A 17,694-nucleotide genomic window follows, 5' to 3' on the forward strand; every position below is an offset into this window, starting at 1 on the left:
ATGGTCCATTTTCCCATTCAGGAATGTGTGTCTATTCAGTTGTCATCAGATTCCTTCAGTCAGATTTTCTCACTCTTTTTCTTTCATGTCTTTGACAAGTTTCAGGAGTACAAGAGTACAAGCCTTACCTTCTGTAGGGTGACTCTCAACCTGGGTTCATCTTATGTTTCCTTACAACTTGACTTGGGTCATGCATTCTTGGTGGGAATGCATAGAAATGATGCTTCATTCTTCTCAGCTGATTCTATCAAAAGGCAACCTTGATCAGTTCTCTCCATTTTAAAGTTTCCCTTTCCGCCTTTGTAATCAATTAGTTTTCTGTAGGAAGGTATTATAGCATTATACTAATATCCCATACCTCATCAAACTCCACAGAGCAACTTTAGCATCCATAGATGATACCTGTGAATCAGATACCTCTGTGATGGCTGCCAAATGGCGATTCTTTATTCTCATCATCTCGTCTATGTTTATTAGTACTCTGCTTTGTGGAAGAGCTTTCCTCTCTCTCATTCATTCATTCATACATTCATGCATTCATTTATATCAACATGTGCTCGTGGATTTCTGTTTGATGCAACAGGTTGTAACCCATTACTATCATTATTTATTTTGTTGCTCAAATTGCTCCTGAGTGGGAGACCCTTCCAGCTGGCACTTCTGTCCTTTAATCATGTTTCCATCATTCACTGAGCATGTCCTTACTTTCAGGCACAAGATACTCCAGGCCCAGCTTTTACTCATCCTTTCCCAGCCCTGGAATCAGTCAGTTCATCAAGGAACCATATACTTTTTAGTTGAGGATGATATCCAGAAATCAAGATTAGAGCCTACAGTGTGCTCATTGCTAAGAGAGTATCATTACATGTAGAGCCTGTCAAATGGACAGATCTAGGAAACATGTATGGTATGTGATATGTACACATATCTATATAAACACACAAACATAGATCTATAACTATTTTACTGTGTGTGTACATTATAAAACTATAAATTTATATGAATATCTCCATGATATCTTAGGGTTCTTCCTAGCTTTAACCTTTCCATGTTTATAAGTACTTACTCTGAAGTCAGAAACCTGACTCTCATTATCCTCGATATATTTACTTATGTTCTCAATTTATTTGATCAATGTAACTAATCTCCCAAGCAACCATGCTGACTGACTCTTCTGTCTGCTGCCACTGTTACCCCTGCCCTCATTTCATTGCCCATGTAACTGGCCGCCATGCCCACTGGCCCATGCCTTGGTGGGTCTTCCCCAGCCCTTCATCACCCTGCATTCTTGACCTCCACAACCTTGTGCACCACAACCTTGTCACTGTGCAGCTTCTCACTGTCCCACGGTCTCAGTCCCCATTCTGACCCCTCTTGCACTGGGAAAGGCTGCTGGGACAGGAAGATGCTCTTTCTCGAGCCCTTGAGTATTATAAGCAAGCACACAGTCAATGTAACGAGGTGGTTTATTGGTATTTTATTCCCAATTACTCTGCTGTAAACAAGGTTATAAACCTTTAAATACTTGTTTAGTTATTATCCGGTTTAGTATATTATAGTTGCTCTCACTTTCTCGTAGTTTTACCTTCTACTCTTACAGATTTTCTAACTCAATAAATGACATCATTATTCACCCAGATGTTCAAGCCAAAAAAACCTAGGAGTCATCTTTAACTCCTTTTCCTCTTTTCTCTCCCTACATCCAGTTCACTTTCCTATTCAGTTCCCAAAATGTATCCACCTTCTCTTCATCACTGTTGTCATCACTCAGATGATCTGAGTCATGTTTCCCTTGGACCTTTATAATGTCTTCTAACTAATGTCCTTTTCCTTCTACAATCCATTTTTCATACTGTTGTCAGGATAGTGTTTTCGTAACAAATCATATGTGTCTCTGTTGCTTAAAATCCTTCAGTGACTTCCTCTTGCCTTAAAATAAAATCCAAACTTACTACCAAATTTTTAAACGCACCCACCTCTCTCTCTGAACTTTCCTCATGTCCCTCCCTTCTTCACTCATTCTGCTGCAGTCACAGTGACCTTTCTTTGTGCTCCAAGTTTGTATCCTAGGCTACTAATGAAGCATCTAAAACTGAACACTGAGTTCCCTTTCCCCAAATCTGCGCTGGTCTTTACCTTCTCGGGAAGTTGGAATTTTCTATCCTTCCAGTTACTTAGGCCACAATCCTAGGCATCATTCTTGATTCCTCTCTTTACTTCACACCCTATATCCAATCCATCAATAAATCTGGTTGGCTCTACCCCCAACATGTATTTCAATCTAATTATTTATCATCGTATTCTATGATGCTGGTTCAAGTTGCCCTCATCTTTTTCTCAGTCTTGTATTTACAGCAGTTGTTTTAGAACAGCTTCCTAATTGCTCTGTCTGCCTGTGCCTCCAGTCTTGGACCCATACAGTGCATCGTCTGTACGGTAGCCAGAGTGACCTTTCGAAAGTGTCCTACCAGTGGCATCTCACACCTTGCTCCAAACCCTCCAGTGGCTTTTTCTTACAACTAGAATCAAAGCCCAACTCCTCATCATGACCTACAAGGCAGCACATTGTCTCCAGCCTTATCTCTCAACTTTTCTTTATGCTCCAACCACACCAGCCTTCTTTCTTTCCTCAAGTATGCCAACCATATTCCCATTTTTTGGCTTCTGCAGTGACTGCACCTTCTGCTTAAGAGTGTTTTTTCCCCAGATCTTTATATGGCTGCCTCTTTCTTGTCATTCAGATCTCTACTCAGTTGTCACTCCTCAGAGATGTCTTCCATCCCGTTCTGGCTACAGAAGTACACCCCTCTTTCTATCACATTATCCTATTTTATTTTATTTATAGTACTTATCACTATCAGTCATTGTTTTTTATTTTTCCCCATCATAAATGTTTTACATTTCACAACTGTGTTTAATTTCTATAAAATTATTTTTTCTCTTCTTAAAATGTAAGTTACTCGAAGGCAGAGACTTTGTCTTGTTACCTCATTTCTATATCTCCAAGGCCTAGAACAAAGGCACACAGAGTAGAATATATACTATGGATAGTCAATAAATATTGGTTGACTGACAAAGACTTGATACCCAAATGTGCCCATTTTATACTGTGGCAAAAATTATATACACACACATATACATACACACATACATATACACTCGTATTTTTATGTGAATACACATATACTCATTCTCTCCTAACATAAGTAGAATAACAAGGGAGTTTTCTTAGTTTGGGCTAGAGTGAAGTTGTTTTATTAGATTGGAGACAAAATTAAGAAAAAATGTATTAGCTTTCGGTAGAATCTTATGTAGGTATTTAATTAAGGTGTTTAAAATTAGAAGGCACTCAGATATAAACAGTTTCTTCCTTGTGTTTTCCTTTAACAGAAGTACTGATAAATCAGTAAAAACGTTATCAGTTAAACTAAGTAAATAGGAAAATACTTTTTGCTTTTATTTTGTTAGCTATCTTTAGTTAGCTGCTATTGAATGTTATGGAATATTCAGATTTATAAGGAGTTAGGTAACTTTATTAGAATAAGAAGAAGAATACACCTATCCGCAGCATATTTTTCAGTGGACAAATGTCTGTAGTGTCAGAAATATAGTTATTTCCTTACCTTTGGTTCCATCAGAGCATTACATGTAGAATGTAGCTCTTTTCTTATAGCAGTCCTGTAAGATTATTCATTTTTTGAATGTTAAACTGAATCAGTATGGAAAGTGACATTCAATAAACATTCATTGAACATTTTCTTGGGCACAGCATTCTGTTAAGTGCTATAGAGGACCCAAAGATGATAAGATACTCTAATGAAAACATTGGGATATATTTCTTAATTTTAAAAAATTACACTTTTGAAGAGAGAGAAATTTGGTTCAAAGTTCATCACGTTCTTGTTTCTAATAGTCCTTGAAATACCATATTTTTTACCAAAATGGCTTCACCTAAGGATTAGCCAATGTTGATTGTTTTCATTCATTTGAGCCAACAGTTATCCTTTTCTTTTCCTTCATCTCTACCATCCATTTTTCAGTTTTTAGTGTTCCAACAAGACCAACGTCATGCCTCAACTGGACCTGACTGACATTGTTAGCATCATTTTCTCTATAAGCTTCCTCCCGGCTAGAACTGCAGCAGCCAGCCCAGATGATGAGAGGGAGGGGGGGGTGGGAGGGAGAGCACGAGACTGGATTGAGGCATTTTCCCCTGGAGCTAAGGTTTTCAATCACAAGAGAAAATTGTCATTTATTAAATATTTAACGGCAACTATGGTGTTTAGATGCTAGTAATTTCTATTAAAATTTTCTTTTCCTTTGATAGAGTCGTTCCAATAAAGAAGATCCAGAACAGCTGAGATTAAAGCAGAAAGCCAAAGAGGTAGGACTTTCAAGTTACCATGCTTGTCTTTGTGTTTGAGGGAAGGTTGGCAGCTCTCTCCTGGCAATTAGGTCAGGGTTTATTTTGCTGTTGCATACCATTTGCCGAAGCCTTGGGGAAGGACAGGAACTGCTGAAGGCAAGGGCAGTACTTCAAATGAGGTCAATGAGTTATGTGCTCTCTTTTTAAAATTTATTTTCTAGGCTTAGGCCTGTCTAGAAATGGCTCTTTGTAAACTACAGCAGCACACTTGGAGGAATATAATGTGGGATTAAAAAAAAAGAAAGAAAAGAAACTTCTGAGATTTAGCATCTGGGACTGTACAATAGGCTACATTTTTCCAGGGTAATTGTTCGTTTTGTAAATCTGATACTGCTTATAATTCTTTGGCTGGGAGGTGGTACTGGGATTTAGTTTTAAATGGAAAACGCCTCTGGCTTTTAATTTTCTGGGCCCAGCAGTTTTCTGTTCTGGAATGGAGCCCTTGTTTCACACAGTTCATGTTTAGCTGCGGGGGTTTTAGTTTATAGCTTAGACTGGTTAAGCTTTTACTCCCAGAGGCCTCTGCATAGCAACTGTAGAAATCAACAAATAAGTTCATTTATGTCTGCAGCCTCCTCTCAGTAGCTGACTTTTTACATTTCCCAATATCCATTTCCTGACTTTTCTAGCCCCAGAGAAAAAAGCTCCACTAATTGGAGCTTATTTTAATTGAGCCTTAATATTGGATCTCACTGGAGTTGCCCCCAGAGCTGCTGAGAACAGAAGGAAATGAAAGTACCTAAGGTTGAAGACATGGTGTATGTATGGGTGTGTGTGTGAAATTTTTCACTTGACCTACAGATTCTTTTCCCTGCTGAATAAATCATCAAGCCTGTTCACATTTCTGATTAAGGATCTGACAGCAGACGATAATAAAGACAATTGAGGTGTGAGACGTGTGATATGGAGCTGAAGAAATTGGTTTCTATAGTTACTTGACTGATTTCATGCAATTTTTAAGGATCTTTGTGCTAAATAAGAGTGATTTCCTGAGCAACCTTTTTCCTTAACTGTGCCTCTTGAACTATGAAATTTGTTGTTGCTTAACATTGCTGCACTCGGCTTCTAGGTGCCAGCAGCAGCAGGTTATTTATGAATGTTTTAAAGGCCCTTATTGTTTGGATTAATGTAGGAGCCGAGGCAAAGCAAATGGAAATCTAGTAAGATTCTTACAATCAATGTGGTGTGTTTTCACTAAAATAGAAAAGGAAGAAAACATGAACTCTGGATGGAGGGGTTTCTGGATTGAGGTGAAGAGAACTGGGAAAGGAGAATATTAAAAAGGATTTGAAACCGAACCAATTTTTTTCAACAACAAAAAATTTCTGTTACTCATTTCCAGAAAATTTATCTAAAAATATTATCTAAAAAATTTAACATGAGAACTGTACCTATAATCTTACAGCAAGCCTGGCTTGATGATAGATTGATTGGTTGCTTTGAATCATGAGTGTCCCTCTTTGTTTTCATTTAGGACTGATAGATGCTTATCTTACTTCTAATCCCACCTACTTTTTGGAAAATAAATATCAGAAAACTTACCACTTTATCCTTAAAGGTCTTATCCTGTCTGTTTTTCTTTCATATACCTTCACAAACATCTGGATCATAGATTAATTTTTCCTTCAGGTTTGTATGGAATGCTTTTGTTTGTTTTTCTTTTAATTGTGTTTTTTATTCCCTGAAGGATGAATAGGTGGACAGCATTTTTTGAAGAAAATTCTAAGAGCAAATGTGAAAAGAAAAAAAAAAACCTCTCAATGAGAGCAGGTGTGCTGTAGCAAACCTGTTTTTTTTCCCCCACTGTTTTTGCACCTCCATTTATTTATTTTTCCTAGCAAGATTAAAAAAACTGTATATTTTCCTTCCAAAATATTTCAAAAGTTTTCTGGTTGCTTCCTATTCTAAATCATCTTTGATTTAAAAAAGAATCAAATACATTGGCCCAGTTCCAAGAACAGAGCCACTCTGTATTAGTTGCAAATGTTGGATGAAAGTAAAATATTGTCATTTTTGTCATCCCCATGCCCCCTAGAGTTCTTAATAACTTTAATATTCTAAGGGGCTCTAATTTAGAATCAAACACACCGTATTTTGTTTGGTTGCAAAATCATTGACCCTATCTTTATATAGAGTTGAATTGTTGTCTTATATGGTAATTTGTAAGGTTATCATTTGGGATATACTAATTGTTATCACACTGCTATAAACTATAAAGCTTTGGTTTGTGATTTTTTGGTATTTGGCTGTTTAGGAAATTTTCTTTGTCCGATTGTGAAAATTAGTACAGATTCCTTACTGTTGCTCAATATAAAACTGCTTTGCTTTCCTTTTTCTGGTAACTACCTACCTACCAAGCTGGGTGTAGGAAACAGATTAATGACAGTATCTTACAAATATAGAACTCCAAAGAACTGTTTAGAGAAGTTGTAGGCTTTATTGATCCTGAGGAATGTTTCAGCAGTGATGTTTGTCGTATAAATATTAAATCACAACTTGAATCCCCTTCATACGTAGTCTTATAATCCATGGTTGCTTTCAACTGTTAAGAACTAGAGTTTTGGGGGGTTTTGGGGTTTTTTTTTTTTGCAGTACGCGGGCCTCTCACTGTTGTGGCCTCTCCCTTTGCGGAGCACAGGCTCCGGACGCGCAGGCTTAGCGGCCATGGCTCACGGGCCCAGCCACTCTGTGGCATGTAGGATCTTCCTGGACCGCGGCACGAACCCGTGTCCCCTGAGTCAGCAGGCGGACTCTGAACCACTGCACCACCAGGGAAGCCCAGGACTAGAGTTTTGATCTTGGTCATTTCTCCCATGGGTTTTCTTCTCTCGAATACAGATTTAGAGTCTATGCATTTCTTCTTTGCATTCTGGTGTAAAGCCAAACTGTTAAATTGAGCAGGTTTTTATAAAGATGTCTAATTTCCTTTCATCCTTCCTATTGACTTCTTCCAATTTTGTCATTCTCACTTGGCACTTAAGAAAGTAGGCTGCCTTTGGGTTTGCCTCCAGCCTAGTCTGAATCCGTTGAAGCAGCTCCTGCTGCATACTATTCTTATTGATCTGACAGGTTATCCATCTATTTGAAAACATTGTTGTCTGGCTAAAATGTCTGTGGATATCAAACATTTTAGTTCCAACTTTGGGGCCATCTTTTTCCTGTTTTCTATCTTTGCCTTTAAAAAAAGTTATAAGTGTTCTCGCTCTCTGTATTGTAAGTTTATATTTTAAATATGGACACTTTTAAATTGTGATGGCTTTTTTCCCCTAGATACTTTTACTGAAATGTAAGTACTGACATTCTTCCATTTCACCATCAATGTGTGAAAGGTTTTAAATAGATTACTAATTGCCAAATTCTGACTTCAAACAAGCAGGCACGTTTTTGTTTAATGCATCTGCAGACTTGTCTGAAATGTGTGCTGTGTGTCCTAGATTATCATCTAGCCTTCAGTGTTTTCCTTTCTTACCACATCATCCAGAGTTCTGCAGAGCAAACCATCTGACCTTGGAGTTCAGACATCCTGATTCCTTAAACATTTGTTATATATATCGTGGCCCTTATTTCCTTTGAATATCTTCTTTCTCCTTTGGGAAATGTGAGTTTAGTCCATCTGTGCAGAGTGAGACAAAGAATTCACTTACTTTCTTTTTAACAATTCCTAGCATCCCCACTTTCATTTTTTATCAGACATTAGAAGAAAGAAAAAGGAATGCATGACATGTACCTGCTGGCACATTAGTTTCACAGTGCATCCTGTAGAAACTGGGCAAAAATAAGTATTAAATAATTAAAATGCATAACAGATTAGAAAACTTGTACCCTGAAGGACTTTGGATTTTTGTTTATAGAAAATATAGGATATAAAAACTATAAGTAATACAATTCTCCATGAAGCATTATTGTACAATAAATAAAATACTGACTCATAAGGCTCATTACTGATTAGAAGATATATCATTTAGGTACAAAAAGGGCAAGGGATTTTTTTTAATGAAATTTTAAAAGATATGGAGTCAGTGAAATATGATAGTTAAGGCTAACTATTAAATTTATAGCAACTTGTATTTAAACTTTATACTAGTTCTGCATGAGCCAAAACTCATGGAACACTGAACAGGGAAAATTGAAGTTTGTCATTAAAAGTGCAATCAAATTAATGTAGTATGGAGAAGATGTTCTTAAAATGGCAAGTTATAAAGAGCTTGTATACATAGCAGAGAAACAGAAATGCAATGTTTTCAAAGCATTGATAGTCTAATAAGATAGTAGTTCTCAAACTTCGATATGCATAAGAATTATCTGGAGGGCTTGTTAAAACACAGGTTGCTGGGTACCACCCCAGGAATCTATGACACAGTAGGCCTGGGTGAAGTCTGAGAATTTGCATTTCCAACAAAATTTTCGGTGATTTTTCTATTGCTGTCACTGTTCTGGAGATCACACTTAGAATCTAGGAGGGGAAAGAAGGGGGCCTTTAAAATCTATCACTTTTGTTTTCCCATTGACTAAATGGTCATAGAAAGTTAAATAAAATACTGTGATTTGGGAATCTGAGAATTGGCATCTTGAACTGGCATAGTTCAGATACCATCCAATTACCATTCACTAGGTTCTCTCTTTGGAAGCAGGAAAGCTACACTAGGTTTTTTAATGGATATTTTCTCAAGAGACCTTTATTGGTTGTATCTCTTGATTGGTGAACCTTACATAGAAAATATAACATTTTATTTAGAGCTGCTTCAGAAGGTTGTACTCATTCTTTAATTTTGATGTATAGGATCTGTGTGTCTTGAGATATGTATTATCCTTTTGATAGAAAAGGTGTGTATTATAGAGGAAATAGCATTGAAGTAGAAGTCAGGAGTCGTGGATTATCTAGATTTCACTTTGGGAAAGATTTCACTTTGGGAAAGATTTCACTTTGGGAAAGTTACTTGACCTCTTTGAACTTACCTGTTTCCTTGTATTTAAAATGAATGTAACAATACAATCTCTGCTTGTATTACAGAGCTGTCATAATTTAGGGAAAGGTGAGGTATTACAGGGAAAACCAGTAGCTTAAAACCATTAGCTAAGATACATTTAAGAAAGATGCCATCAAGCTCTTAAATATAATAATCTTGAGATTGCCCATGGGTATGTCAGTTTCCAAAAACTAATATGTCAGTTTTTTTGGTTTCTTTTTTTCCTTCCAGAGGAATGAAAAGAAGTTTGGGAATAAAAAAAAGGATATAAGAGTAAGAAGTAGAAAAAAAATTATATAATCTAATATGAATACAGCACATTATATTTCTTTTTAATAATACATAAACCAGGTATTATGTTTGCATGTAAGGGGAAAAGTGTTCAAGTGAGATTATGTGGAATATACTATTTTCCTGAAAGGTAGAGATGGATTAGAAGGGCTGACCAGCAGGTATACATTTCAGATTCCAAGTATCTCAGGTGGCAACAAGGGTTTACTGTATAACACAGGGAACAATATTCAGTATCTTGTAATAACCTATGATGGAACATAATCTGAAAAAATATATATATATATGAACCACTTTGCTATACACCTGAAACTAACACAGTATTTTATTTATTTATTTTTTAAACATCTTTATTGGAGTATAATTGCTTTACAATGGTGTGTTAGTTTCTGCTGTATAACAAAGTGAATCAGCTATATGTATACATATATCCCTGTATCTCCTCCCTCTTGCATCTCCCTCCCACCCTCCCTATCCCACCCCTCTAGGTAGTCACAAAGCACCAAGCTGATCTCCCTGTGCTATACGGCTGCTTCCCACTAGCTATCTCTTTTACATTTGGTAGTGTATATATGTCCATGTCACTCTCTCACTTCGTCCCAGCTTACCCTTCCCCCTCCCCTTGTCCTCAAGTCCATTTTCTATGTCTGCATCTTTATTCCTGTCCTTCCCGTAGGTTCGTCAGAACCTTTTTTTTTTTTTTTAGAATCCATATATATGTGTTAGCATACAGTATTTGTTTTTCTCCTTCTGACTTACTTCACTCTGTATGACAGTCTCTTGGTCCATTCACCTCACTACAGATAACTCAGTTTCGTTTCTTTTTACGGCTGAGTAATATTCCATTGTATATATGTGCCACATCTTCTTTGTCCATTCATCTGTCAGTGGACACTTAGGTTGTTTCCATGTCCTGGCTATTATAAATAGAGCTGCAATGACCACTGTAACACAGTATTTTAAATCAACTATACTACAATTAAAATAATTATCAGTGGAGGAAAAAACTTCAAGCCAAGTATCTCAGGTGTTCTGGACAGTGTCCTGATATCATTAGCCTTAATGGTTGGGAGAAAAATTAATCAGACCCTGTGACTGTTTGATTTGGTAGAATGCCTGCTTAATAATTGTCTTTAAGGGGTTAAAAAGGATTCTGTGTTTGAATTGTGGTATCCTTGAATTTATGTAAGGTAGGGAGATGATTTTTTTTGGAACTTGTTCCAAAACTTTTTTCCTTTGGTTTAGGATTATGTTAACTGTAATTATGAAATCTAAGCAGGACATTCTTTTTTTAAAATATTTATTTATTTATTTATTTTTGGCTGTGTTGAGTCTTCATTGCTGCGCGCAGGCTTTTTCTAGTTGCAGCGAGCATGGGCTACTCTTTGTTGTGGTGCACATGCTTCTCATTGTGGTGGCTTCTCTTGTTGTGGAGCACGGGCTCTAGGCGCACGGGCTTCAGTAGTTGTGGCATGAGGGCTCTAGAGCACAGGCTCATTAATTTACCTCTCAATTCCTTCCTTTGCTTTATACCTTTATACTTTCCGAAAGTATGTAGCAAAATCAGACTGAAGGTGACACTACTTCATATTTTTGGATCATTTGTTATGAAGGACAGCTCTGCTGTCATCTTTTGTACTCTCTGTGCCTACATTTTCCCCCTATATCTTGCCTTCCTTGAGCATGAAAAAGAAACTCATTTTTGGATTTCCCATTATGTCAGTGTCATAATTATCTAGATAATTTAGCCCTTTTTGTTAAATATGTCCCTATATTTGTTGAGGGAGTTAGCTGTAGGACACTAGCTTATTCATTCTTCATGTAACTCCTCTGATTCTGCCTAATAAGCTTTTGGTTTCTGTTTTCATTTTCATTTTTTCTGTATCTTTTGTTTTTTTAAAAAATTATGTCCTTAACATCAAGAAGTACCTCTACTGAGTTTTACCTCTGAGAGCTTGTGTGATTTTTTAAGGTAATCTGTTAATGTGGTTTGGCTCTTGATTAAAGTCAGTACTACCATAGTTATACTTTTAAGGAACAGAGACAAGTACTAAACACCAGAGATAAAATAATTTTCAACCATGATTGCTCTGTTGCTTTCTAGGGCACTGACTTGAATTTTAGGGGACTTCTACTTGATATCAGAGAGACTATGATAAGGGAGATGAAGACTTCTGCCTTTTTCATTAGCCATTAAGGAAGGAATGAGGATGCCCTTAAAAGAAAACCTGCCAAGCCTGTTAGGTCCTTTTGGACGAAGTTGAGAGAGTTTACTGGTATAGGTGAGCAAGCAGGCTTAAGTTTTATGAAGTAAAAGCTAGTAGGAATATAACAGAAGCCTCCTGTCAGAATTCTGATTAAACTAGCTTTTAATGGTTTCAGTTAAGATGGAGTAAAAACATTCCATACTGTTTCTGCCAGCTATAAAACATGGACAGAATGCATGGAGCAGCTATTCGAAGGCTTTGAAAAGTAAATAGTAGGCAAATTGGGGAAGAAGATGAGAATTCAAACTGACTTCTGAACCAGCCGTGAGGTTGCCATCTCACTTTTACCCCACTCCCCACCCCCATTTTTTCTTGCTGCTTGACCCTAGGCATGGATGTAGTCACAGAACTATGTGGCAAAGAGGAGTAACTAAAGCCCCAGCTTTCTGGCCAGAGGGCCAAAGGGAGGAGCTCAGGAAACCAACCCCATATTACTATGTTTAATTCTTATTACCACTCTTGAGCTACAGATTTGTTAAATGTGGCTCTGATCTAGTCAGCATACCAACGAACACTACAGACCAATATGCTTCATGAACATAGATACAAACATCTTCACCAAAATATTAGCAAATCAAATCCAGTGATACATAAAAATAATAATATATCTTGACCAAGTAGAGTTTACCCCAGGGATGCAAAGCTGGTTCAGTATTCAAAAATTAGTCAGGAAACTCTAACATATTAATAGCCTAAGAAGGAAAAACCATGTGACTATACCAATTGATGTAGAAATACATTTGGCAGATTTCAACATCCATTAATAATAAAACTCTCAGCAATCTTGGAATAGAAGGGACTTTCTCAGTCTGATAAAGGGCAGCTGTTAAAACCCTACCACTAAAAATCATTCTTAATGGTGAAAAGTCTGAATGCTTTCTTCCAAAGATTAGGAAAAAGGCAAGGATGTCTGCTTTCTTCACTACTATTCAACATTATATTGTTGGTACAATAAGGCAAGAAAAAGAAAGGCATATAGCTTGTAGAGAAAAATTAGTTTGTTCTTTCATTCTCTTAACTGTGTCCTTTACAGAGCAAAAGTTTAATTTTTATGAAGTCAAATTTGTCAATTAAAAAAAAATAGACCTGCCTTTGGCTGTCATGTATAAGAATTCTTTTCTGGGTCCCAAGTTACAAAGATTTTTCCTTAAGCTTTTTGCTAGAAGTTTATAGTTGACATTTTGAGTTAATTTTTTATAAGGTGTGAGGTTCAAGATTCATTTTTTTGCATGTGAATGTTCAATTGCCCCATTTGTTGAAATGACTGCTTTCTCAATTGAATTGTTTTCCACCCTGGTCAAAAATAAATCGGCCATATTTATGTGGATCTATTTCTCGATTCTCTATTCTGTTTCATTAACCTATGTGTCGATTCCTTCATCAATAACACATAATTTTGATTACTGTAGCCTTATATAAGTAATTCTTAAAACTGCATGGTGTAATTCTTTCCATTTTGTTCCCTTTTTCTCCCAAAAATTGATTTAGCTTTTCTAGTTTCTTCGGTTTCCATGTAAGTTTTACAATCAACTTATCCATATCCACAAAAAATTTTTTTTGGAACTGTGTTAAATCTGTAGATGAATTTGGAGAGAATTGAGATCTTTACTATGTTGAATCTTACAATCCATGAATGCAGCATGTCTCTCCATTTATCTGTATTTTCCTTTATTTCTTTCATCTGTGTCTTGTGGTTTACAGCATACAGATACCTGTACATGTTAGATTGATACCTAAGTATTTCATTTTGGGGAAAGCTATTATAAGCGGGATTTTTAAAAATTTAAGTTTCAGACTTTACCTTAATGATATTTAGAAATACGATTATTCTATGTATTGACCTTGAGTCTTGTTTCCTTACTAAACTCATTCATTGGTCCTAGGAGGCTTTTTGGTTTTTTTTTTTTTTTTATCTACCTTGAGGTTTTCTGTGTAGATAAGCATGTCACTTGCAATCCTGTTTCCACCAGCAAACCTCTAATTCAATGGCTGTTTTTACTGAACTGAGCTTGCATGTCATTTTCACCCACTGTGTATGCCAAGTCCACATTAATGCCCAGAACATCCTCCTGTTCCAGTTAAAAGTGCATAGTTTTTCAGAGACCTTCAAGATGGCAGAAGAGTAAGATGTGGAGATCACTTTCCTCCCCACAAATACATCAGAAATACATCTACATGTGGAACAACTCCTACAGAACACCTACTGAACGCTGGCAGAAGACCTCAGACCTCACAAATGGCAAGAAACTCCCCATGTACCTGTGTAGGGCAAAAGAGAAAAGAAAAAACAGGGACAAAAGAATAGGGACAGGACCTGCACCTCTGGGAGGAAGCTGTGAAGGAGGACAAGCTTCCACACACTAGGAAGCACCTTCACTGGTGGAGACGGAGGGTGGGCAGCTGGGAGGCTTCGGAGGAGAGCACAGCAACAGGGGTGCAGAGAGCAAAGCGGAGAGTTTCCCACACAGAGGATCGGTGCCGGCCGGCACTCACCAGCCTGAGAGGCTTGTGCGCTCACCCGCTGGGGCACGCGGGGGCTGGGAGCTGAGGCTATGGCTTCGGAGGTCAGATCCCAGGGAGAGGACTGAGGTTGGCTGCGTGAAGACAGCCTGAAAGGGGCTAGTGTGCCACAGCTAGCCGGGAGGGAGTCCGGGAAAAACTCTGGACCTGCCTAAGAGGCAAGAGACCATTGTTTTGGGGTGTGCAACGAGAGGAGATTCAGAGCACAGCCTAAACGAGCTCCAGAGACGGGCGCAAGGCACCGCTATCAGCGCAGACACCAGAGATGGGCATGAAAGGCTAAGGCTGCTGTTGCAGCCACCAAGAAGCCTGTGTGCAAGCACAGGTCACTATCCACACCTCCCCTCCCAGGAGGCTGTGCAGCCGGCCACTGCCAGGGTCCCGTGATCCAGAGACAACTTCTCCGGGAGAACACCCAGGCGCACCTCAGGCTGTTGCAACGTCTAGTCTCACCCCGCATTCCATACCCCTCCCTCCCCGCGGCCTGAGTGAGCCAGAGCCCCCTAATCAGCCACTCCTTTAACCCCGTCCTGTCTGAACAGAAACAGATGCCTTCAGGCAATCTGCACGCAGAGGCAGGGCCAAATCCAAAGCTGAACCCCAGGAGCTGTGCAAAAAAAGAAGAGAAAGGGAAATCTCTCCCAGTAGCCTCAGGAGCAGCGGATTAAATCTCCACAGTCAACTTATGTACCTGCATCTGTGGGATACCTGAATAGACAACGAATCATCCCAGAATTGAGGCGGTGGACTGTGAGAGCAACAAAATATATATTTTTTTCCTTTTTCTCTTTTTGTGAGTGTGTATGTGTATGCTTCTTTGTATGATTTTGTCTGTATAGCTTTGCTTTTACCATTTGTCCTAGGGTTCTGTCTGTCCGTTTTTTCTTCTTTCCTTTTTTTAAATTACATTTTAATAATTTTTTATTTTAACAACTTTATTTTATTTCATTTTTTCTTTCTTTCTTTCTTTTTTTCTCCCTTTTCTTCTGAGCTGTGTGGCTGACAGGGTCTTTGTGCTCCAGCCGGGTGTCAGGCCTGTGCCTCTGAGGTGAGAGAGCCAAGTTCAGGACATTGGTCCACCAGAGGCCTCCCAGCTCCACATAATAACAAATGGCGAAAGCTCTCCGAGAGATCTCCATCTCAATGCTAAGACCCAGCTCCACTCGAGTGCTGGACACCCTATGCCAAACAACTAGCAAGACGGGGACTCACCCCTCCCATTAGCAGAGAGGCTGCCTAAAATCATAATAAGGTCACAGACAGCCCAAAACACACCACCGGACGCAGACCTGCCCACCAGAAAGACAAGATCCAGCCTCATCCACCAGAACACAGGCACCAGTCCCCTCCACCAGGGACCCTACACAACCCACTGAACCAACATTACCCACTGGGGGCAGACACCAAAAACAACAGGAACTACCAACCTGCAGCCTGTGAAAAGGAGACCCCAGCACAGTAAGTTAAGCAAAATGAGATGACAGAGAGAAACACGACAGATGAAGGAGCAAGGTAAAACCCCACCAGACCAAACAAATGAAGAGGAAGTAGGCAGTCTACCTGAAAAAGAATTCAGAGTGATGATAGTAAAGATGATCCAAAATCTTGGAAATAGAATGGAGAAAATACAAGAAACGTTTAACAAGGACCTAGAAGAACTAAAGAGCAAACAAACAATGATGAACAACACAATAAATGAAATTTAAAATTCTGTAGAATGAATCAATAGCAGAATAACTGAGGCAGAAGAACGGAAAAGTGACCTGGAAGATAAAATAGTGGAAAAAATTACTGCAGAGCAGAATAAAGAAAAAAGAATGAAAAGAATTGAGGACAGTCTCAGAAACCTCTGGAACAATATTAAATGTACCAACATTCAAATTATTCGAGTCCCAGAAGAAGAAGAGAAAAAGAAAGGGACTAAGAAAATATTGGAAGAGTTTATAGTTGAAAACTTCCCTAATATGGGAAAGGAAATAGCCACCCAAGTCCAGAAAGGGCAGAGAGTCCCATACAGGATAAATCCAAGGAGAAACATGCCAAGACACATATTAATGAAACTATCAAAAATTAAATACAAAGAATAAATATTAAAAGCAGCAACGGAAAAAGAACAAACAATATACAAGGGAATTCCCATAAAGTTAATAGCTGATCTTTCAGCAGAAACTCTGCAAGCCAGAAGGGAGTGGCAGGGCATATTTAAAGTGATGAAAGGGAAAAACCTACAACCAACATTACTCTACCCAGCAAGGATCTCATTCAAATTCGACGGAGAAATTAAAACCTTTACAGACAAGCAAAAGCTAAGAGAATTCAGCACCACCAAGTCAGCTTTACAACAAATGCTAAAGGAACTTCTCTAGGCAGGAAACACAAGAGAAGGAAAAGACCTACAATAACAAACCAAAAACGAGTAAGAAAATTGTAATAGGAACATACATATCGATAATTACCTTAAATGTAAATGGATTAAATGCTCCAACCAAAAGACATAGACTGACTGAATGGATACAAAAACAAGACCCGTATGTGTACATGCTGTCTTCAAGAGACCGACTTCAGACCTAGGGACACATACAGACTGAAAGTGAGGGGATGAAAAAAAGACACTCCATGCAAATGGAAATCAAAAGAAAGCTGAAGTAGCAATTCTCATATCAGACAAAATGGACTTTAAAATAAAGACTATTAGAAGAAACAAAGAAGGACACTATATAATGATCAACGGATCCATCCAAGAAGAAGATATAACAGTTGTAAATATTTATGCACCCAACATAGGAGCACCTCAATACATAAGGCAAATGCTAACAGCCATGAAAGGGGAAATCAACAGTAACACAATCATAGTAGGGAACATTAACACCCCACTTTCACCAATGAACAGATCATCTAAAATGAAAATAAATATGGAAACACAAGATTTAAAGGATACATTAAACAAGATGGACTTAATTGATATTTATAGGACGTTCCATCCAAAAACAACAGAATACACTTTCTTCTCAAGTGCTTATGGAACATTCGCCAGGATAGATCATATCTCGTGTTACAAATCAAGCCTTGGTAAATTTAAGAAAATTGAAATCGTATCAAATATCTTTTCTGACCACAACACTATGAGACTAGATATCAATTACAGGAAAAAAATCTGTAAAAAATACAAACACATGGAGGCTAAACAATACACTACTTAATAACTAAGAGATCACTGAAGAAA

At 38.0% G+C, this 17,694-nt stretch overlaps 1 protein-coding gene across 3 annotated transcripts in view; it reads left to right on the forward strand.

Annotated features, from left to right (window-relative positions):
• TAF4B (TATA-box binding protein associated factor 4b) overlaps positions 1-17,694 on the forward strand; it is a gene marked incomplete at its 5' end in the record, with an annotated part of 112,974 nt that overhangs the window by 62,534 nt on the left and 32,746 nt on the right. For all 3 annotated transcript variants that reach the window (XM_082667817.1, XM_082667816.1, XM_082667818.1), the window contains one exon: positions 4,328-4,384. In XM_082667817.1, the coding sequence (XP_082523943.1) occupies positions 4,328-4,384 (57 nt within the window). The remainder of the gene's footprint in view (positions 1-4,327; positions 4,385-17,694) is intronic.

This window comes from Grampus griseus (genome assembly GCF_964374135.1).
Source record: "Grampus griseus genome assembly, chromosome: 12".
Lineage (NCBI taxonomy): Eukaryota > Metazoa > Chordata > Mammalia > Artiodactyla > Delphinidae > Grampus > Grampus griseus.